We start from the raw sequence: 23,389 nt of genomic DNA, 5'->3' as shown, positions 1-23,389 counted from the left end.
TTTTAGGCCTGAATATGAAGTGACTTAACTCACAAGTTAACAATGGTGAACAGTTTGACCAAAGTTGGACAGTTTTATTTAAAGCTGCTTTTGAAAATATTGTTATATCAACAACACATGATGACTCCACGACAAGGGAATTATAGCCAGACTCTGCAGCTCCCCTCAGCTATCATTGTTTCCTGGTGCAAAATTCAATCACTGCTTTTCATAGCGTTGTCTTTGGCTGCTGTTTTTTAGTGAAAAGCACTGTCTGGTCAGCACCAAATGGCAGTCAGACGCAGTTACTGTAGCAATTAGCTGGTGAACATAGTGGAGCATTTTGTAGCTGGATAGCTGTATGTTCCAGTCAAAAACAGATCTAAAAGAAGTGAAAATATTTATCAGGTGACCTGTGAGGAACATGGCTCCAAATAAATGATGAAATAATAGGCAACTATTGGCTAAAATGTATACGAATAGAAGTGGACATATTCACTGTGACATCATCCACTGGCTTGTGGTGTGCTGTTTGGAAGCCTCATGTTTGTCGTCTGCATCTTGGTTTATTGCCGTCGCCATCTTGGCTTTTACACTAGGAGGGAAGCCATTGGTACAACCTAACCCTTGTAAGTAATTTTCAAATGACCAAAATGTTCAAATGAATTTCCATGAACTGAAAACACACTGTGAAAGGGTTAAAGTTCTAGGATGAAAATGCAGACAGCTCTAAGACCTGACAACGCTGTGCAAGCCACCTGTCAATCACAAGGCAGCCACGCCCGAAAGCATACCCTACTTTATGGTCTATTTATACTCTAAATAGGACCATAACTCATTGAACATGATGTTTACTGAGTTGATATATCAGGAGAGAAGTAGGTTCATTTTCTGAAAGACTTCAATAGATTCAGACCAAAATATAAGTGAGAATTTGCAGTGCCATACTGTGCCATTGGTATTAATCTTCTCTTTTAAAAGTCAGTGTTTTAGGAATTTTGTCCTTCTTATTATTTGTATTCTTTATATATATATTTCATTTGTGTTTTACAACACAGACAAATGACACGAGATGTGTTATGAAGTGTCATGATGGCGCACTACATCAAAGTAACTCGTTCATATGGTAAGTGTCACAACAAATTTCGGATTCTCGATCATATTCATTCACCATGTCAGATACATCACACAGTCCTATTTGGCCATACATTTACTTCAACTTTTGCTTGGCTTAAGTTAATTATCCATCCATCAGTCATTGATAATCTATCAGCAGACTCCAGTGTGTTATCTACTGAACTGGACTCTCTGTAAATTGTGGATGGTGTCAAAAAAGCAATTTGCAATCAGGCACCAACAGAAGCTTCTTGTGTCAGATAACATATCTGTCTATAAATACATCCAAATAAACTGAAACTTGCCAGCGATTGAACGCAGACCCCATATTTTCGGAACAAGCTTTGTCCACCTGGCATTTTGCCTCACTATATTTGTGTTTTCTTTACAGCTTTTTTTTCTTCTTTACATGTTTTTTTTTACTGTTGGATGTGGGCTTGTGATCGTGCACCTAATCGCTACGTTTTTATAGAGATTTGCTCTCAGAAACATCCCAAACACAGCAAGATAAGAAAATACAGTCGGAGAGCACATTCTCTGCAGATACAGACACCGACGCACACCTCTAGTGGGTCACAAGTGATGAGAGGGATTATTTTGGTATTTTGTATTTTTGTTTAGTCCATGCTATATATTGTTTTTAAAGGGAAAATCCCACTCATTCTTCATTTTAATACAAGTACATGAGTATACACATCAAATATACTCAAAGTACCAGTATTAGAGTATAATCATTAATGTATTGATAGGTCAGCATCACCTTGTAACTGTTTTATATACAGACAGGAGTTTAATCAATAATAGTAAATTAGATTTTTTTGTTGTTGATTACTTTAGTTCCAATTACCGTACATGTTATATATATAGTAATATAAAAGAAATGGAGCAAGAGGTACATGATAGACAACATTTGTCTGAAATTAGGTGGAGTAGAAGTGTAAGAATTTGTAATTAGTAAATTGGATTTGGACGAAGTATATTTCAGTAAGTATTTCTGGCTCTTTTTAAAATTGCCGGTATTGCCATCTTGTCTCAAATTATATGTCAACATATCCATAATAATACCCTTATAAGACGACAACGCCTATTGTAATTACAGCTTGTCTCAATGTGACGTCCAGCCATTGTTGACACAACTCATTGACAGCTCCTCAGAAATGATGACAGCAGCTCCTGGCTCCTTTGTTTGCTCTTGCCATCTCTGATCAGACTCATTCAACACCCACTCAAAGTCCCCACGAGCCGCTGTACAATGCAACATTAACGGATTGTTAGCGCGTGTTTGTGTACATACAGCACATATGTAGGTCAGGTACACCACGGTCGCTGGTTGCCATGGGAACTGGGTATCAAACATGACTGCAATCCCTCGAAGAAATCGATTTGTGGCCAAGTTTCTGCTCTCGCACCCTCTCATCCCCTCTCAGCAGTTAGTCACCCAGTAAGGATTATGTGGGAATATTCCCTAGGGAAAGTTATTATGGTCAAAACAAGCTCAGACTGAGGCTGGCTGGTGATGAGAAGGGAGATGAAGCATCACTTTAGATCAATAATCCAAGCCAGTCAGCCAGACGCACATTGATGTTGCCTTTGCTGCCATTAACCTAAATGTACTGTACAAAATCCTAATCCCACACTTTGACCTGGATTACCATCTCCACCTCACACTTCGCTCCAGTCTCGGATATGTTCACAAAACGTCTGTGCATGACCTTGGGGATTCACAGTGAACACAAAGGGATTCTCCCTGCCTGTCTCTGCCTGTCTCCCTCCATCACACACACACACACACACACACACACACACACACACACACACACACACACACACACACACACACACACACACACACACACACACACACACACACACACACACACACACACACACACATAAACATGCACTCTGTATGGTAAGAGCACGTGATTGGATTCACTGAGCTGGTGATGCATGTTGAATGCTGATGAGGTTCTCTGGTTGGTTTCTTGAAAAAAAAGGAGAAGCAGTAGAAAGCTTCCTCTGTGCCTTCACGTCAGAGAGGAAGGAAAGGAGAGAGAGAGGGGGAGAGTGAAAACAGACCCACCACAATATTCATCAACATCAGACCCTGCCCTCACCTCCTGGTTAGACCATGCACGTGCGTCCTATCCCATATCGACACAGATAGGTGGAAATACCTCTACACACTCACGTGTTACTCTCCGTGTTCCACTGCTGCCCTTTCTTATCACATAATTCATTGTCATTATGTCTTTGAGAACTGTAGTGTCCCAGTCTTTCCTGCAGTGGATATGTACACAAACCTGCTTCGTCCTCACAGTGTCCCAGTTTTTTTAATGTCTGTTCAGGCTAATGAGGTGAAAAATTAGCTTGAGGCACACCAGGGAAGTTTTCAGGGTCAGCAGCATGCAAAGCAATTTTTGGTGTGTGGAAGCTGCAGAAAGGGGACTGCGTATTTATATACAGGATGAAGAAAAGATCATATGAGGCTATTGATGACATCAGTTGTTAAGCCAGGTGGTTGAGGCCCGTTTTTTACGAAGCAGCAAGTTGGCGCCAAGTCTGGTCATATTCCGTCTTACTTCTCTTATTGTCAACAATTCAACAAAACAAACGATTAATTGATCCTTGTAATATTTCCCATGTAGTAATGCCTGATATAGCTTGTTGTTCTGCGCCATAGACCTTCATTGCTGTCTAAATCTAATAAAAACATATCAATGAGTTGCATCATTGCACTGAGTAATAACTTTCTTCATAACAACGAACATTGACACTGTTTATAGGCAGTCCCACAAGCCTGCTGTTGCTGGTAAATACTCAAACACTAAGTGCTTATTAATCCGCTCTTTCCTCCTGTTCGAGCTACATGTTTAAAAACTAAAGTGCCCAGCTGTTTCAGGGACATACAATTTTTGGAAAATTAAACTCTTTATCTGTTTTATTAAGACTTCATTAGTGACAAATGGGCGTCACAGTGAGGGCCACAGACCAACCTTGTCTTCTACAAAATTACTTTCCTGTACTACTAAACTGCATTCTCAATTACGTTTGAAGGAAAACATGTTTTCCCCAAATTACGATTGCGTGTTTAACACTTGATTAAAATTGTAAGTTGAAATAAAATAAAACAAAAAAACAAAACCACTTAGGTTAGGCTTGTAAAAACTTCTTGGTTTGGCTTAAAATAAGTATGTTTGTTAGGTGTTTACAGACCTAAATCAAATTAAGACAACATGGACTATTTTTTCACACAGGACACAAGGTTTCCTGGGGGATCATTTTGCAGTCAATTAGAAACCTTGCCTCTACTATTCACTAACTGGCTTGTCATTTAATAGGACAAAGATTTAGAAAATCCCTTCAGGGAAATCTCTAAAGGAAATGTGTTATTGTTTAAATATTAAAGCTACAAAAATAAAGTCACAAGGTCAACAACAGTGCTTTGTAATCTGTATTTGTAGTGGATACAATTTCCCCCCAGGTTAATCAAATTGCATCCAAGCAGAACTTCATGCTTCAGTGTGAGTGGGACTATTAAAATATTGCAATACTGCAGTGTAATAGATTTTAGACTGTAGGTGGTCTTCCATTCTGTGGTTTTATTTGACGGTGCCTGCTCCAGTATTGGATCTGTCTAGAAGTTAGTCCCATACTCCCAGTGGGTGTAAATATCCTCCCCAGCCTGCTACTGCTGCTCCTGAAATCTATCTGATGATTGAGTCAGGGATGATGCTGGCTGTCTAAACTTCCAGCAACATGACTCAACAGTCACATCCAATCGCTGTCACACTCAAACAAGTGACATGACAGCACATTCGTCTGAGATAAAACGTGCAACCTGCTGTCTTTTGCACCGCTGGCATGCAGATTCAGATTTCTTTGAATTACTTTGTTCCTTATTCTGGTAAATGATACACTAAACCAAGGACAACTGTGGACCCAGGGTATGTGAAGGTAGCCAGTTTTGCATTATCATAAATTACCATCTTCATGTGTAACTCAAAATATGTTAATTTCTGAACTGATAATCCTTCATTTGATGTATTACACAGAATTGGTATAATAAAGCGTTGTCCCTGATGATTAATTGTCTGTCAGCTGTGATTTCTTTCAATTCACATTCTCCTCAGTTACCTAGAAGTATTAAATGAAACCCCAATTGACTTAATAATGATTCTGTTGGACAGATGAGCCTGTGTTAAATCTTCAAATGCATTTAGTTGATCTCTAAGTTACACTCAGCACAGCATCTTTCCATATTTTTCCGGTGATGAATCAGACGCAATGACATCCAAGTAGTGAGTCATCAAAAACAAACAAAAAAGATGAATTAGATGTACCTTGTCAACGAGGTTGTTGACTCTTGAAAAAGCGAGCAGCGTTTTGACAGGAATTCAATTGAAATGTGTTGCAGCGGCAACAACATACACACACCATAAACAAAATGTGAACATCATTAACATTTCAACTGACCTTTCCTCTGTGTCAAAACACACCCAGCCATGTCAAACAGCACATTGCGGCTAAAAAAAAGAACTTCCTGTACAGACAGAGTCATTTATAAACAGCTTCACTTCAGGGAACCTCACTTACTGGAGGCATATCTGCTTATTTTGCCCTCAGATAAAAAACACCCCCATGCTTATAGGGCCATCTTGTGGTGCTAAGAGGTATTAAAGTTATTCACACAACAGTTCAAAAAAGGTTGCAATAAAAAGTCTTGAAAACAACAAGAAGATCAAATCAGGCTTAGGCTGTTAATGATAAAACAACACAATTATAAGACATTTTTCACCATGGGTTCAAGCTGAAATCCCCCATTTCACAAGTTCTGACACATGTCTATTTTTGGCACCTTGACCATCCACTTCCTTTTAGCAAGCACATATTGTAAATTTGTGTTGTGTCTTTTTCTGACACTTCCTCACACTTATTGTGTAGATTGCTCATCTTAGTGATCATCAGTATGTGAAACTCAGTATGAAGTTATGGGTAGGTTTTGTGCTTGTATTCTTCTAGGTAATTCGCCTACAGGCAATCTGTATAAAGACATCACAGTAAAAACATATGCAATCTAATCTTGAATATTAGAAGTATGTGCTTTAAATTTGAACAGTTGATGGACTAGAAAGCTTGTTCATTCACATGATGGTCCACAAACCACATTTTCAGTTCCTTTTATGTGGTTACTCACTTCAGCTCTTTTGAACTCGGAATGTAACTGTCTACTATTTGAATATGATTTATCTGAATATTGATTATAATATTGATATCTAAATAAACAATCCACCACTGAAATTATACATAAATACGCATTTTAAAAGAAGAATTACTGCCCATTTCATGCATCACCACAGTCTATGTAGCAATTTTTTTTAACCCAATACAAAAGCTATCAATAAGTTGGCCATTTCCTGGAAATGCCTCTTTCAGAAGACACACAGAGAGAAAAGTCACTTATAATGTGGACCAAACAGACGAAGGCCTTGACTGTTTCATTTCAAATTCAGAAAATATCAAAACTTAACTGTAGCAAAGTTTTTGGGAGCAAGTGAAAAAACCCACATTCAAGCTTTAACAAAGTTGCATTATAACCCAAGACTATCTAATGTTTAAATTGCAACATTGACATGATAGAGATATCAAGAGAGTAAAATAGCAGAGATATCATATTTTTTCCTACTTGATGCTTGACAAGTAGGTAAATAAAAACATACTATTCAAACAAATTCTTAACTTATATTATTTTGTTATACTACATTTTTCCTTGCAAGTAACAAAGATTAATTTTAAAGTGAAAAAGATGTTAATAAAAGTTCCTTCATAGACTAATTCAGTTCAAAGTAATGTGTATGTTAATTTCAAGAAAATGAAACTAATAATCCAAGAAAATTTGTGTTCCTCAAAAACCTAAATTGTAGCTGCTTTATTAAAAAACTGGAAGGTTAGATTTTTTGCACTTTCAACATAATGTAAACTCCCCAAACACAGACATGTAGCAATATTTTATGAAACCGATTGCACATAGAGCGGAAGTGAAACTATTGACTGAGTGATAGAGAACAACAATATCATTAGAAACCCAATTTGTTGTGGTCAATTCTGCTGGTCGATTTTGGCACTGTATTTAGGTACAGTTTGGAAGTATTTGTACTACATTTGATATTTAACTATTATGCTACTTCTACTCCACAACATTTCAGAGGGAAATATTGCACTTTATACTCCACAACACTTATTTGACAGCTGCAGTTACTTTTCAAATTACGATTTTACATTAAAAAAAACAACAACATACAATCATCTTCTGAGATACAATCTGTTTATGATCAAACCAGTGGCTTTGACTCCATTGACATATCTCAGATATCCTTGATTTGTTGATGGGACTTTTTAATCTGTAAACTTTCCAGATGGTTTGAATCACAAGGAAATCAAACTATCCGATATTTCACAAAAAATCTGAGATTAGAGAAAATATTAGATTAGACCATTTGTAGAGGCCTAATATTATATTATTTCTGTACTTTTATCTAAGTAAGATGTAACATTTTTACTTGTAATAGGGTACTTTTACATTGTGGTATTGGTAATTTTAATAAAGTAAAAGATCTGAGAACTTTTTCCACCCCTGGAGGAATGAGGCTGAAAAAGTGTCACAGTAACCGTGCAGTGTTTAAGGTTTCACGTGAAGTGTAGTAATATATTAAAACATTGGTTTCACATTCCTCTAACTCTCAAGGCACTCAATAAATGAACCCTCATCCAGGAAAATGTGTTTGTAGCCCTGAGCAAATGAAAAGAAGTAAACTAAATCTAATTAGTCAATTGATATTTATATTTAGATAACTGGTATACCAACATGACCTAATCAAAAATCATTATAATATTCTCAAAAAGTGCTGCTTCAGGATCTACAGTTATTGTACACTGATATTGAACCTAATAGTACTTTTGCTATGACATAATTATAATAATATTCTCAAAGAAGCTAACAGTGCTGTGGTACTTGGGTGAATCTCTGATGATAACAGATAATAATAATAATAATAATAATAATAATAATAATAATAATAATAATAATAATAATAATGTTATATGTTATATTCCAGGAACTCAGTTTTGCTCTGAAAGAGAACATGAGGTCAGTTTACAGTTACAGTAAAATGCTCTTTAAGTTTTCTGAACATGTATTGATGAAACTAATGTTCCACTCTCTTTTATGTGATAATTTGATTCATGGTTCGATTGTCTGTAAAAGTGTAGCCGTATACTTTATTCCATTTTATTACCTATTTCCTGTGTATTGTCATAGTAATATCCTCATTTATGTTCCATAAAAGCTGTTGTGAAAAATATGTTTTTAAGTGTTTCATACATAAAGTTGCTTCCTCTTCTTCTGTTTTGTCTATCTTTAAGTATACAGTATCAGTGGTACCTGGTAAAATATAAAGCCAGAATCTTATATATTACACAGTTTTACTTACAAGCAGTCAGATGAAAGATTTTTTTTTCAAATCACTCAGAAACCAAAATGAGTTTTGTGGTGAAAGCTACAGCAACAAAAGTTATGACTTGATGATAGGAGAGACTTCGGCTGTCATTAAAGTTTTACCACTGAACCCGCTCTCCCATAATTCACAAAGTGGGGTCAGGGGCCCCTTTCAGATCTTTTACGAGGCTTTCGGGATGAACTCAAGGCCACCGTCCCCCTCTTTTTGGCTCTAAAAACAGGAATTACCACAGTTTTTTTCTTTGCATTTATTTCTTGTATATGGGGCATAGTCGACTGTGGGTTACAAATGACCCGCCTTTTTATTCGTTTCTACGGGTTTGCTGGTGTTTTATCTTCAGCTGTGGGTGTCTGAATGGTGTATGAGCCGTGGAGAAAAAAAAAAAAAAAAAAGAAGAAGAAGAAGAAGAGGAAGAAAAAAAAAAAAAAAAGAGAGCTTCCCCTGGCAGGCATCATCCCCCCTCAGCCAGTCTGACCGCCCACAGTCCGGGGGGAGAAAGTGTTGCTTTGTGAATGAAGGGAGCGGCGGAGGAGCTGCAGAAAACAAACTTTACCTCAATTATTGTTGTACATTCAGCCGGAGGAAGGTTTCGACGGTGCAACAAGCGACGCCTGACCGACGAGGACCGAGAAAAACACAGTAAGTCACGTCGGCCTTTTTAGGGACCTTGTGTGGCACTGATAGAAAAGCACATTGACAGGCTTTTTTTTTTTTCGACGGAAAGATGCATGCATAGCAGCCCAACCGTGACTGGAATAACTGTCGGGAGATGGGAGATCATTTCAGGGCGGAATTGAACTCCACAGACCCCCTTTTTCTTCATTTTAAGACGTCTTGCTTTTTTTTTTGTTGTTTTGTCCCAACGTGGTTTCCCTAGAGAGAGAGTGACTGTCTGGCAAACTAATGTAGCTTCTTAAAGACACATTTTTAACACAGCTAATCTTAAAGCTGTGACTGTTTTGAATGACTAAGGGATGAAATGAGATTGGCAGAACTGCCTCATGAGTAACTGTTTTCCCAAAAACTTACACAGATTCAATTTCAGACGATCTGTCCAATTTTGTCACTCGATCCTGTTTATTCACAGCTAAAAGCGATTCACCGTTTCATGCAAAGTTTCCGTCTGCTTGCCAGCGTGTTTCGCAACATTATATGACTCATGCCGAAGACGTGCATTCCCAATGTCAGCATGAAAGAAAAAAATAGACCCATAGAAGACTCATTCATGATATGATCCTCCAGGGAGTCTGGTCTGCAAGTAGTAAACATTAAGATTTGATTACAGTTCTGTGAACACACTGCTGATACTCCAGTCAGTCCTTTTATTGTGTCTCAGATTGTGTTTCAGTTATATTGTGCTGTAAATAAGATCCCATTGTTGCTTGAGTTTGATAAAGCAGAGTATAAATACTCAGTTATTTTATTTTGCTGAGGAATGCAACTTTTTATTTTCTTGCAGAAGCTCCCCTGTCTGGTTATTTTGGAGGAGCTGTAAATCATGGTGGTCAGTTTGGCCTGCGTGACTTGTCTCTTCCTGGTAACGGTGGTAGTCAGTGGTGACCCCTGCCTCATCATCAGCGAGATCAATGCCGACAACCCCAGACTGGACACCACTGAGTTTGTGGAGTTGTACCACACCAGCGGACAGCGGGCTTCACTGGATGGCTACACCCTTGTGTTCTATAATGGGAATGGAAACATAGCCTACAAAGTGCTGGACCTCAAAGGCCACAGCACAGACGACAGGGGGTTCTTCCTGGTGGGCTCGGTGGACATGATGCCTAAACCAGCCATCCTCCTGCCTCCCAACACAGTCCAGAACGGCCCAGACGCCGTCGTCCTTTACCACACATCTGCTCATCGCTACAATGAGAAGATGAACGTCACTTCCATGGGGCTGGTGGACGCTGTCGTGTACATGACCCGTCGCACTGGGGGCGCAGAGTTCCTCGCCGAGACTCTGACACCAGGAGAACCAGCCTTCGTAGAGGATGAAGCAGCCCTTGAGGGAGACGAGTCCATTGAGAGGTGCCTGCTGTCTGAGGATCGCTGGGGCTTTCAGGTGTCCTCGCCCTCCCCAGGTCAGAGGAATAACTGCACACCGCCTGCCGCCCCGGCAACCAGCCCCGTCATCACTGAGCTGAAGCTGGGAGGAGGGCAGGTGGACGGGTTTGTGGAGCTAACGGTGGCTCCAGCTGCTGGTCCTCTGGTGCTGGTTGTACTGGATGGGAGAACAGACAGGGTCAGTGTGAGCGTGGACGTGAATGTGGACACCTCCAGGAACGGGTTGATCTCTTTGATCATAGAGAAGAACTTCATGAAAGGTCAGTGTGCGGCGGGAAGTCGTGATCTTGTTCGATCAGCTCTTCAGTTCATCGGGTTTCACATTTGGAAGCTGCATAGAGCTCCAATACATTTTTTGAAATCTTCATTCATTCACACACTTTCGTTTTATTGTAAATTCTTTGTTCCTGTTATGATTTCTTCTCAGGAGATGAGTCAGGGGCAGTGGCCGTTTACAGTGGCAGAGCCTCAGATTTCCCGGTTGGCAGTCAGCTGAGCCAGATACAGCCTCTAGATGCATTTGTGTTTGCTGGACCTGGAAATATGCCAAGTGCCAACCTCACAGAGACTCTAATCCCAGGCCGAGAGCCCTACCAACTCAGCACCAGGCAAGACACTATGATAGTTTCAAGCTCCTGTAAATTTCAAAATTAAAACCACCCCCATTTGGATGCAGTACATAAAAGAGATGGAAAGAGATCAGTGCCTGTTTGGTGACGTGTTTTTCGGATGGGTTAGTGACATTAAGAAGTTATTTTTAAGGCTAAAGTTTCAAGTGTTGAAGAAGGTCAGCTTGTGACCACTGTTCCTCTTTGCTGATGCGGTGTTTTCCTGTTGTGTGCGTCAGCGTGTGTCATCATTGGAACGGCACTCATAAGTAGGCTTTCACTCACACTGACTCAAAGTAATTTAAATATACACATCATGCTTAAATTTGAGCAGCAAATTTAATTCACACCTCACTGATGAAAATTGAGCGTCATACAACAAGACTTTAAAGCCAGCTAGCGACTAAGCTTGTACTAAAGTGCAATAGTGTTTTGAGTAAGATTTGCATGCTCACAAACACAATGCTAACATGCTTAAGTTTAGCAGGTGTATTGATTACCATGTTCACCATCTTAGTTAACATGTTAGCATGCTAACATTTGCTAATTAGCCATTAACACAAAGCACAGCTGAGGCTGCAGATTACTAGTCACAAACCAAAATATTGGTCAAACTAAAATTTTGACCTGATTGTGCTGGAGGACGATCACCAAAGATATTAAAATTTATATTTAGGGGGACATATTGAGTGAAAAAATGTTCAGCACAATCCATATAATAGTCGTGAAGACATTTACTAAAACTTCAAATGTCAAACGACTGGACAAGTCAGTAGGATTCATCCTCTGGGAACCATGAATGTCATGGCAATTCATCCAAAAGGTGTTGAGATATTTCAGTCTGTGTTGCAACAACTGACTGACCAACAGACTTTGCCATCCCTAGAGCTAGCATAGATAAAATATATGACATTAAATGAAAATGAAATTAAGCACCCTAATGTTTTTTTTTGTATTTCAAGACTATATTATTGGATAGCGTAATGATGGGCCTTTATTTACCCACTGCAAAATATGAATGTTTCATACAACACACACCAATTTTAATGATATAACCCTGCAAAATAAGGCTGAACTCATAAGGGCTGTTACTCATCGATTTCATTATTTTGTCAGTTTGAGAGAGGGAGGCTTCTATCTGAGTCGCTGTGGTGTGGCCACCTGGGCCAGAGATCCTGGTGTCTTCTGGGAGGCCCCGCAAACTCCTACACTGCCCAACCAGTGCCCCTGGCCTAAGAACTGCCCGCACAGTAATGGTGAGTGTTTGATTTCGCTTCATGTATTTGTATTAGTTGATTAACATTATTGAGATCTGTACGTTAAGCTTATGAGATTCAGTCAACTCTGAAGAGAAAAGGGTTTCGATCCCACACTTTTTGCTGTCTCTGCAGTTTACATGCAGTAAGGAAGGGAAAAGGTAACGCATGTCTGATTGACAGGCAGTAGACAGATTATTAAATCATGGCAATGATTTAGCAATGAGATCATTTGAAGGTGTAGTATGATTAGTAAGAGTTAGTCATCTTCATGGAGAGACTGTTGTTATTTGTTGAATACTTGTGTCATAAGGAGCTACAAGTACAGCCATGCAAACTTTCAACTAGATTTTTAATTCATCTTGCGGAACCACGGAGTAAATCTCATGAAGAGATACTTCCTCATTCGCACGTCAAACGCAGACAGTGCGCTGACCTTTTGAGACGTTATAGATTCTATCCTTCACCAGCTGAGGATCTGCAGGACAAAGCTACATCACTGGGACACGTATTGCAAATCAGCAACTGAAAGTTGGTAGGGGAAGCTGCTCCAAGAAGGAACCGACATAAAAAGAAATGAAAGATGAGGAATCAGTTGCTCACAGGAAAGACTGGTTTACCATCTGGACTCCTTTTCCAATCCCTTGAATGGATTATGAGAAAAATGTGTGATTAAATATTATAAGTGGACAGAAAACTAAACAAATCACTAAAAAAATGGAAAGATTAAAATATTTACTTATTACAATATCAAGCATGATGTGTGAGTCCAGCCCTAGGTTACACCCAGATAAGATCTCGAGCTTAACCAGACTTAATTTTGAATAGAAAACAAAAGGCTATAGTTGATCTTTAACCAGCTAGTCTGTCGGAGACAAATTAATTAAATCCAATTTTGTGGGAAAAGCTTTGCTCTCTGAATGAGCTCTTATTGAGTCCTCAGCAAGTCAACAATTTCAATCCTCTAATCACATAAGTAGGAGGTTGAGGACATGGAGGGCGTTGCAGCAGAAAGTGGTGCTGTATGAGGGAATCAGCAGAGGATAATGATGAATTAACTATTCCTTTCACCTTTTAGCTTATCTTTTCAGGCCAAACCTATGTCACTTAAGTTGAATCAATGTTCATTTCAGCTGAATGTGTTGAAAGATATTGTTTTATTACTATAAAAGCAGTGTGTTCCTCAAAGTCTATGGTGAAGCGCCAACCCTTCTCTAAACTGAGTACATTTGTTGGTTTACTGCATGCAACACAAATAATCTGCCAGGGTATTTATATTTAACTTTATACCAATAGCCTAAGTTTCTTTCTATTATAAATGATAAAAATAAAGTGACATCAGGTTACAACTTTACAGTATATATAAGAAAAGGGCAGTCATAGTCTTTGATCTTATCATAACTAATAAATATTAACAAGATAATTAAAAAATACTATAACTCATAACTTACTTAAATTATCAAGTTTATATTTCTATTATATTCACACACACAAAAAAAATTATATATATATGTGTGTGTGTGTGTGTGTGTGTGTGTGTGTGTGTGTGTGTGTGTTTGTTTTTTTTATTGTATGCAATATCATTATGCAATACTGCCATCTGTTGCCTCTAGTAGGTACTGTGTTAAAGCTGTACTTACCATGAAATGGATAAGAAAATAATATTAAAATCTCTTGATGTCCCTTTTTTCAATATTCAAATGCATTATAAACAAAGCAGACAGACTTCAATGTGGTTGTCTCATTCTGCTATATTCCTCCTCATATGTCTTGCTACAGGACTCTAAATAACAGTCATCCCTTATGGAAATTTCAAAAGTTTTTTAAGAAGCTTTAGTGTATGCACCCATCCCAATATCTCAACAAATCACTGTGGATACAAAGTATCTGCATTGCTATTGAGAAAACTCTCATAACATTATGTTAAATATGAAGCTACAGCCAGCAGCCACTTAGCTTAGCACAAAGACTAATACTGTCCAACGGTAACAAAATACACCATCTACTGTTGTCTATCAGCATCTAGAAAGCTCTTTAGTCATGTTATATGTTGTTTCTTAAATCCAAACAAAAATCAAAGTTAAGAAAAGTAGAACACTTCCTCAAACAGCAGCGCATTGATAGCTTTCTGTTATGCTTTAGTGATTCCAGGAGGTACAGATTCACCATCCCACCTCCCACCCTGGGGGAACAGTGACTTCCTGATCAATGAGCTGAACACTGACACACCTGGCGCAGCTGAGGATGGCGAGTACATCGAACTCTGGCACCCATCAGGACGCCGGGTCTCCCTGCAGGGCATCTGGATACTACTGTTCAGTGCGCACAACAACAAACCCTACAGAGAGATCAGCCTGAGTGGACACTTCACCACGTCTAAGGGCTACTTTCTGCTGGGCAGTGACAGGTTGGTGCCAGCTCCATCACTCCGCCTGCCTCCTAATACCATCCAGAACGGACCAGATGCTGTGGCACTCTATCGCAATCCGTACGGTCCACCGTCAGCCGCACAAAGGGGGATCCCCACCAAAGGCCTGCTGGATGCTGTGGTGTACCGGCAGAGAGGGTCAGACAAAGAGGCCCAGGAGCTGAGTAAAGCTCTGACCCCAGGACAGCTGCCTCTGCTGGAGGATCCAGAGGTTCTGCCTGGTGATGAGGCCCTTAGCCGCTGTAGAGGCCTTTACCCCTATGACCTGTCTGCTTTTTCAGTAAGTACAAAGTGCGAGGGTTTCAAGGGGAAGGTGAAATCAATCAGTAGAGAAACTACTTTACAAAATGGTAGAAACACAACACTGTGGAAAACAAAGAAGACAAATGCTCATTAAAACTTTATTTTTTAATGAATACAAAAATAAGTCATTAAAGGAAATAGGTTGCTGTTTTTGGGAACTTTATTTATTGCAGAGAGTTAAATTACTAGATCAATACCACCCTCAAATCTGTACACTAAATATGAAGCTACAGCCGGTTAGCTTAGCTCAGCACACAGACTGGCAACAGAGGGTAACAGCCAGACAGGAACCTCCGGCTCTGAAAAGTAAAGCCAAGGCTGAAGTGCCTTAAACTTTCATTCTCTCTACCGTCCATCAGGGGGCGACTCCTCTTGTTGCAAAAGGTTTCTGTAAGAAAATGACCCTAGTTCTCTCTTGATTTATTACCTGAATAAACATTGTGTACATGAGTTTAGTGTCTCAGTCGCTAGTTTAAAGTCTTTTTCAATACAACATTATGTTTATTTAGTAAATTATAATCCCTTTTTAGTGTAAAGTAGACCATAAAGCAGGGTATGCTTTAGGGCGTGGTTAGTTGCTGTGCATATTTCCCAAAATGTTGAACTCTTCCTTTAAATATTTGGCTAAATAAAATGTTTTTTTCTCTTATTGCACAGATATTTATATTGAAGCAGATGTGTCCTTATTGGATATATTGCAACTGTTAGAATCATAAATTGCTGAAATTTGTCAATCAGGTGGCTCCACCCACACCTCTGAGGGAGAACAGCTGCCCCCGCCCCCCTCCAGCCCCCGAGGGTGTGGTCATCAGTGAGGTGGCTTCTGGCCATTGGACCAATCACAGCCAACAGAGGGCCTTTGTGGAGCTGCAGGGCCCCCCCATGACAGACCTACGGGGCCTGGTGCTCTCTGTGTTTGACCAGGAGCGCAGTGGGACTGTCATTGCCCTTCCTTTGACCGGATCTGTTGACCAGGATGGATTTTACATAATTGGAAATGTCACTGGAGCAGGTGAGGACATAAGGAGACATTGTTGTTCTGGGATAGACCAATTTTAGGAAGACAAAACTAAGAAAACTTAAGAAAAACAAAATATTTCCTTCCTCATTCTTAATGACTCTCACCCTCAGTCTCTCTGTCCTTTCCCCTCTTCTTTTTCTTGTTTTGTACCAATTCCCACAATTCTCACGACACTCCTTAACCTTCTCTATCCCCTGCATAGATCAGACTTTCCCGGAGGGCTCCGTGGTGCCGGTACGAGGAGCAGTAGTCCTGTGCTATGACCTGTTCAGTGTCTGTAGAGCTGGCACTGCTCTGACAAACTCCAGTCTCAGAGATGTACTGGTTTTCAGTGAAAACCAGCTGCTGCTCTCTTCTCTGTCCACCACCAGAGGGAACCAAGTCATTCCAGTTGCCAGGTAAGCGCAGAATAAATCCAGCAGAATGAATAACTGACAACTGTTACATGTTTGAACTTTCACACTAACTAGAAGGCTTTAACCCATTTAAGGCTACCACCAGACTGCTGAAAATGTCATGTAGAGACCTTCAATCTAATTATCTTAATATGGTTAAGGCAACGGATGGATAGATGCAGGTTAACGACTTTGGTTCCTGCCTAATTTTTTATTTTTAAATCCCAGCTGGTTCTTTTTTAATGAGGGGAGACTACCATGGCAACTAATTCAAACTGTTGAAACAAAAATAATAAAATTAGAAACATTTCAATTTATTCACTTCACTATCTAAAATTATTCCTTTCTCTTGAGATCTAAGAAAAACCAGAATGAACATGTTAACTAATTATATAGGCAGAAAGTCCTATCAGGGAAAAAAGGAGAAACCCCTTTAGAGTTTCGTTCCAGTTGGAAAATGATTGAGGTAAACTGTTCAATCAGACAGCTGGTAACCAATTTCCTGGGGAAAGCTCAGGGTTCCTCACTGTGATTTTGTTAGTGTTAGCTTTTATTCATATTCCATCACTGCAGATCAGGAGAACACGAGGTGGCTTTGCCAAGAAACAGTGTTGTTATGAAGACAATAAGATGATGTAGTGAATCCAGGCCAACGTTACAACTAGGTACATGAGACTGATTATCCAGGATCACCACAATTAGGATTAATGAGGACCAGACTAACCTTGAAACCTTCATAGAGGCTCCAAAATGATGCATTCATACAAAGTTTAAATATACCATAGTGCATTTAAGTGGTAAGCATTTTTGTGTATTTAAAAAGGTTCTATGTAAGTGTTGCAAAATATATAATTACCTTTAAAATATTTTTTGCTTTATGTCATCCTAGGTCGACTTTGTTTTGTGACTTTATCATCCCTATTACAGCTGTATGTATATGTTTGTATTCATACTCATACTCATGTATTTTATGTGCAGGTCAGTGGAAGACGGTCCTGTTTCACTTAGCCGCTGTTCATGCTGTGAGGTGAGGAGCCCCTCCTCCTGGACAAGCTCCTCCCCCACACCTCACAGCACCAACCTCTGTCCGAGCTCCGCCTTCTCAAGTAACATTGATCTTTGCCTCGGACCCCTGTCCAGTGACTCGCAGGAGCAGTCAGGAGGTGAGGGCATCATAACTTTAACTTACATTGAATTGTACAAAATGTGAAAGAGAATAAAATATGATCTAAGAATAGATGATGTCATGTTGCACATATTGTAAAGCTAATTGAGGCCATTTTTTTTATTTTTTACACATAAATATACCTGAATTGCATACAAACATTGCACACACAACTTTGATACATAAATACAGCAATGCGGTACGTCCTGGTGCCCTGTTGTTGAGATGCGTACCATGTTACTGAGGCGTCCCTCGTTCGATCCCAGCTGGGGATCGACAACAACAAGAAAATAAATGTACAGCAATGAAGATAAACCCTTAATGTGGGAATGAATGTAAAACTTTTTTTGTCTGTAAGAAATGTATTTTTTTTCTCAAATGGTCACAGTAAATTTGCCTTTTATTAAATCATACATCCTCTTCCCTGTGTTTCCCAGGCTGTAGTGGTCTGATCCAGGGGAAGAGGGTCGCGGAGGTGGCTGACTACCTGGAGCAGAGGTGTCACTGTGGCATCTCTGCTTTGTATCTCCAAGGTGAGACACACAAATTGTCTTATATATAGCAGATTTTTTTATAAAAGAAATGATTTGTCCGTTCAGTGAATAGAAAGAAAACATTATAGATCGCTGACACTCTGCGGGCAAACTAAATGTTGCTGTTACCATGGAGTTGTAAAGTAGGGATAATTGAACTGCTATTTTGGATTGTAGAGTCCATAGATTCTAAGAGTGTAAGTGTGGCAAGTAATTCTCACAGAAGGATGTTATTTAGGGACGGACAGGCTCAGGTGGGACTATTTCCTTGTCATTAACACATCCTGCATGACTCATGTACACTAAGTAACTGTCATAAATTGTGCTAGCCCATCCTGTTTCCAATTTACACAATCTACCAAGCTAAACCATGTCCTTAACACTTTCATGTGTAGATAATGAAAAATGTGCCTGTCCGTTATCAAGGAGCCAACTTTTCCTGCGTGTCTGGGTGGCTCAGAGTGTGGGGGAACATCCAGGCTCTGTCGGACCATCAGAAGGCCCTCATCATCCAGACATCACACATGAAGCCCGTATCTGCACAGGGAGACGTCTGCTCTGCTCCAACCACAGACCGATACACAAGCTCAGGTTAGCACCGACTAAACGCCAGCACAACAGAGCCTACAGGTGGTTTATGCTTAAGATGCTATGTGTCACAGCTGGTTCATCATCACTTCTAAAAGAAAACAGAAGCTAATTGTTGACTAAAACCAAACATGGCAGCCAATCCTTGGTGGTGAGTCATATATAATGAAATCAGTGTTTAGATATGTTGTCGTGGTATAAAAATAAAGGATTGAATTGTGGTAAGTAAGATTCTCCAGACCCAGCATGGTCATCATTATGATCATTGGAGATTATCAAAGTAGCTGCAGCAGTCTTACTCTGGCGCCATGTAGAGAAGAAACTGCAGGTTGTAAAAAAAATAACTCTGCTGAAATGATCTGTAGCATGGACTGCATCCCGTCAGGTCGACTTTGCAAAGACGACTCATTTTTCTTTGTGTTAAGCCATCCATGGGCTTGTAGAATCTGAAGGAAACTAAATCTGTTGCTGCTTTATTAAAGTTTCATCAGGATGTTTGTATCCCCATGTTGTGTTTAAATGTATTAACTTGTTCAGAAGGTGTAACTGAGTTTTTATGTGACTTTCTCCTAGCGTCTGCCCTGGGCTTACAGATAGGGCTCATAGTAGCGGCGCTCCTGCTGCTAGGACTAGGAGCTGCTCTGTTCACATTTTTCTACAGGAGGAGGTGAGAACTCCTCTTTGTTTTATCCTCCTCGTCTCTCTCTGGTCTGCTGGATGTGCATACTGATCACAGATATTTCTATCTGCCTCATTACATCATGTCAACGGCATTTCATTTCTATATTATTTGCTAGTTTGCTGGAAATCATCACAAAGCCAGATCATTAACATTTGTTTAATCTTTTGACTTGTGACGCTTCTTTCGATTACCCAGTGATTGAGAGAGAATAGGATATTTGAAAATAAGTGTCTGTAATTGAGAGTCTATAATGCTCATTTATCTGAAGATGTGTTTCTTTAAGATTGATACCACTCTCATGTGTGTACGGTTTCGGTAAAAATGAAACTACAGCAAACAGAGGATTATTTTAGCGTAGCATAAAGACTGAAAGCGGGAGGAAACATCTAGTCAGTCCAAAGTTTAAAAAACACCTATATCAGCTTATAACCTGTTAATTAATGAGCTTTAGAGTTGCTGGTAGGCAGATTTGTTTACAATTTGACGGAGCCATGCTACCTGTTTCCAGGCTTTATGCTAAGCTAAGCTAAGTGCCTCCTTGTTGTTGCTTGATATTTAAAGAAAACACGTAGTATCACTATGAAATTGAGGTAATAAAAATCTGTTTTTTTCTGTGTGGCTTTAATCCATATTTCTGGGTCATATTCAGTCGTGTAGAATAGTACTTTAGTATTTTAAATGTCAGGTTTTGGTGTCAGACTGTAGTTCAGAATTAAAGAGCAAAGACTATTTGTCTTTACATTTTACGCTACCATAGGACATATGGTCCAGGTCATAGAGGGAGTTAATGGTTGAAATACAGATTTCTCAACCGGCCCATTTTTTTTTCTTGGCCGGAAAAGCCCATTGATGCTTATCCTTATTGCACTGTTCACCTGTGTTTGTAACTCAAAAATTGGTAAATAAAATACACAAACGATAATTTTCTGTATTTACGGTTGAGGGTCATTCTGGGATTCACAGACTGAAGTAGTGGAAGCAGAGTAGCAGTAGAGTGGGGGACATCAGAAGTTAAACCAAGAAACTTCTGAAGTACTTTGAGTGAATTGAAACTAGTATTGTAGTAGTGACTCTGAAAGGGTTGATGCTCGATTGTGCATGTGCGTTTGTTGAATTTTGTTGTCTCTACTCTCAGGCGCCCTCTGGACTATTACACCATGGAGCTGAGTGAACATGCAGAGGGACTGACTGATCTATAATCCAGGCACATGGAAGTGCTCGTGTGCGTGGGAGGCCTTCAGCAGAGAGAGCGGGGGGTAATCAGACGTTCATTTGACCTGTGCGTAACTGATTGTGCGGCCTTTTTGAAACAAGTGCCTACACAAGTGTCCTTCTGTGTGTCTTTGGAAGATCCCTGAAGAATTGACTCGTTCTTGTCTGTTAACAGCGTGGTTGGATCCGGTGTGTGAGGCGTGTTATATTTCATGGCACTGGTGACAAAAAATGAGGCAACCCATGAATTTTAAAAAGATAACATATTTTTCTAAAGGTGGATGTACAACCTTTGCCTGTGAACAGTGCTGGTTACTACTTTGAAAGGAAAAGGAAGATAAAAGGGAGGATTTTTTTTTTTTAAATACTTGAGTTCTAAATGGTCATTTTTCTTGACTTGTTTGTTTTACTGTGGAAAAAGTATTTTAAATCAAAAACAACCATGCTATGCAGGAATCTCTATCAACTAAATGACCATCACATTCTCAGCTGGTATGGCGTTTTAACAACCAACTTTATAACCACGATAATATTCGTCAAGCTCACATTTAGTCTTCAAAACGATCGACTTCCTGCTTTGTTTTCCTGCTACATGCTGTAAAAGTCCTTTAGACTCTAGTCTCTCAGAGGGCTTGATTGTCTTTTAAATGTGAATGTCTTTAGCTAACTTGTGATGAGTGTCTGTAACCACTTTTGTATGCTTAAAGCAAACTGTTTACATTTTCTTGATCGTAAATAAGAAAAAGGAATGTGAGAGAGCAATTTCTTGAATGAAAAGTATTTGTTTTTTAGAATTTGTTTTCATTTGTGTTTTTTTTAAGTGGCTCAGAAACTCTGCTGTGCCTTTGTACTTCTATTATTTGATCAGCTGATTCCTCATTTATTTGGGGGAAACTACAGCCATGTCTGCTGCAGCCATAAGTGTAAATAATATGGATATGTTGTTATTCTCAGGGGGGGAACAGTTATCGCCAATCTGAAAAGATAACTTATTGTGGAAATACAGAAACTAGTTGGTTTCAGAGCAAAACATGAAATATTTTGATTGGTTAAGTTAGATTCATTCCAAATTGCCAATACAAAGTGCCATAAAATAATGTGTAAGCCTTCGTATGCTCCATTTTCAATATAGTTGAAGTGCCGCTTACCTTGTTAAGAGGCCTTTCTCAACTGCTGTAGTGCACAGAATTGTAATTGGTTTGCTTTAATTGTCTTTGTGAGGAAACCTTTCTCCTCAGTACCATTTTCCCTTAGTTCTAATTTCTCAGTATTGACATTTATAATTGTCAAGCAAAAGGTACCCAATGCAATCAAATTTATTCAACAGCAACACTGCTGCTTTCATATGAGTTCTGCTACTTAAAAAAAAAAGAAGGAAAAACTACATTTAAAACCAGCAAAGTCATGTAGATTAAGGACTCCCCCACCATGTGTCAATTAATGTTCATACAATGTCTTATAATGTAAACTTCTATATCTCTAGGTTTTGCGTCAAATAAACAAAAAAATGTAATCAAAAAGCAGAAGGAGGAAATTGCACCACAAGATTACACCCTATGTAATATATTGACATGCAAATGTGCTCTTGAATAATATGTGAGATATGTTCGCACTGAAGAAGCTATACAGGACTGAAGACAATGTGTAACACGTCTGCTCAGAGCACTTGTTTATATGCACTTACAACAATCATACGAAGTGGAAAAGAATGAGATCCAGAGCAACAAAGTTCAAATCTAACACAACTGGAAGGGGACCAGAAACTTATAAATCTTTTTGGGGACTAAAAAGCCTTTGTACATGCAGAAAATGTCACAGAAAACATTGGAAAGAAAACTTTGTATCACCTGCATCCCCAGGTCGCAATTTGAAAGCTTTCTTTCCGGTGTTTACCTGTGAGTTTATTTACCACTGTTTTCCTTCCAATTTCATGCACATGTAGCAGGTTTGAAATAAAAAAAAAAATCGCATTTGTGCTGTTTCACTGTTTTTTTGACATGTCCTGTGGCCTGCTACGTCCCGTAGTTCTTAAATACATAATTATAATGATCTCCAGCCAATCATCTCCTGCTGCTCTCTGGGAACAGATGCACTAACAAACTTCTTTTGTATTTATCTGGATGCGGTGGTGTATAATTTGAGCAGGTACATATACTTTGTGCTTTGCAGTACCTTCATAATTATGTATAATATGCTTGAGATGTGTACGTCCTGTCCACATCAATGTAGAGAATCTTAACTTTGCTCTTTACAATTTTCAAACCAGCCACATTGTTTATCACATGTGTGCACTCGTACTTTCTGATGCATTTGAAACCTGAAGCTCTTTATCCGTCCCTCTGGCAATGTTTTACACCAGTAATCATGTCTCATCTCAGCTCTCATTTGTGGTTCACAAACTGCACAGTCGAGCATCTGTCTAATAGAGGACGCTGAAACATGGTGAAACATCCAGGCCTTGCGTGCCATACACAAGTATGTTTTTTTCTTCTCACTGTTCAACCTGCTAACCACAACACAGG

General features: G+C 39.3%; 1 protein-coding gene across 1 annotated transcript; it reads left to right on the top strand.

Annotated features, from left to right (window-relative positions):
* Nucleotides 1-9,050: 9,050 nt before the first annotated feature.
* si:ch211-183d21.1 (uncharacterized) lies at nucleotides 9,051-22,830 on the top strand. The gene is made up of 12 exons (XM_054598794.1): nucleotides 9,051-9,251; nucleotides 10,072-10,936; nucleotides 11,104-11,284; nucleotides 12,401-12,540; nucleotides 14,683-15,248; nucleotides 16,010-16,283; nucleotides 16,495-16,690; nucleotides 17,666-17,850; nucleotides 18,290-18,385; nucleotides 18,812-18,976; nucleotides 19,547-19,640; nucleotides 20,791-22,830. Exons 2-12 carry the CDS (start codon nucleotides 10,111-10,113, stop codon nucleotides 20,852-20,854), a joined length of 2,787 nt encoding a protein of 928 aa, XP_054454769.1. The 5' UTR covers nucleotides 9,051-9,251; nucleotides 10,072-10,110; the 3' UTR covers nucleotides 20,855-22,830.
* The last annotated feature ends 559 nt before the right edge of the window (nucleotides 22,831-23,389 follow it).

Source organism: Anoplopoma fimbria, chromosome 5 (genome assembly GCF_027596085.1).
Source record: "Anoplopoma fimbria isolate UVic2021 breed Golden Eagle Sablefish chromosome 5, Afim_UVic_2022, whole genome shotgun sequence".
Taxonomy (NCBI): domain Eukaryota; kingdom Metazoa; phylum Chordata; class Actinopteri; order Perciformes; family Anoplopomatidae; genus Anoplopoma; species Anoplopoma fimbria.
Note: the sequence above shows the minus strand (reverse complement) of the source record. Positions and strands in the feature narration are given on the sequence as shown.

What these genes read in the sequence shown, in the direction of transcription:
- si:ch211-183d21.1 (XM_054598794.1), top strand. Translation starts at nt 10,111, where the DNA reads ATGGTGGTCAGTTTGGCCTGCGTGACTTGTCTCTTCCTGGTAACGGTG. An exon ending in ATGACCTGTCTGCTTTTTCA is followed by an intron (nt 15,249 to 16,009) that starts GTAAGTACAAAG and finishes TTTGTCAATCAG; the next exon opens with GTGGCTCCACCCACACCTCT. An exon ending in AGACCGATACACAAGCTCAG is followed by an intron (nt 18,977 to 19,546) that starts GTTAGCACCGAC and finishes ACTTTCTCCTAG; the next exon opens with CGTCTGCCCTGGGCTTACAG.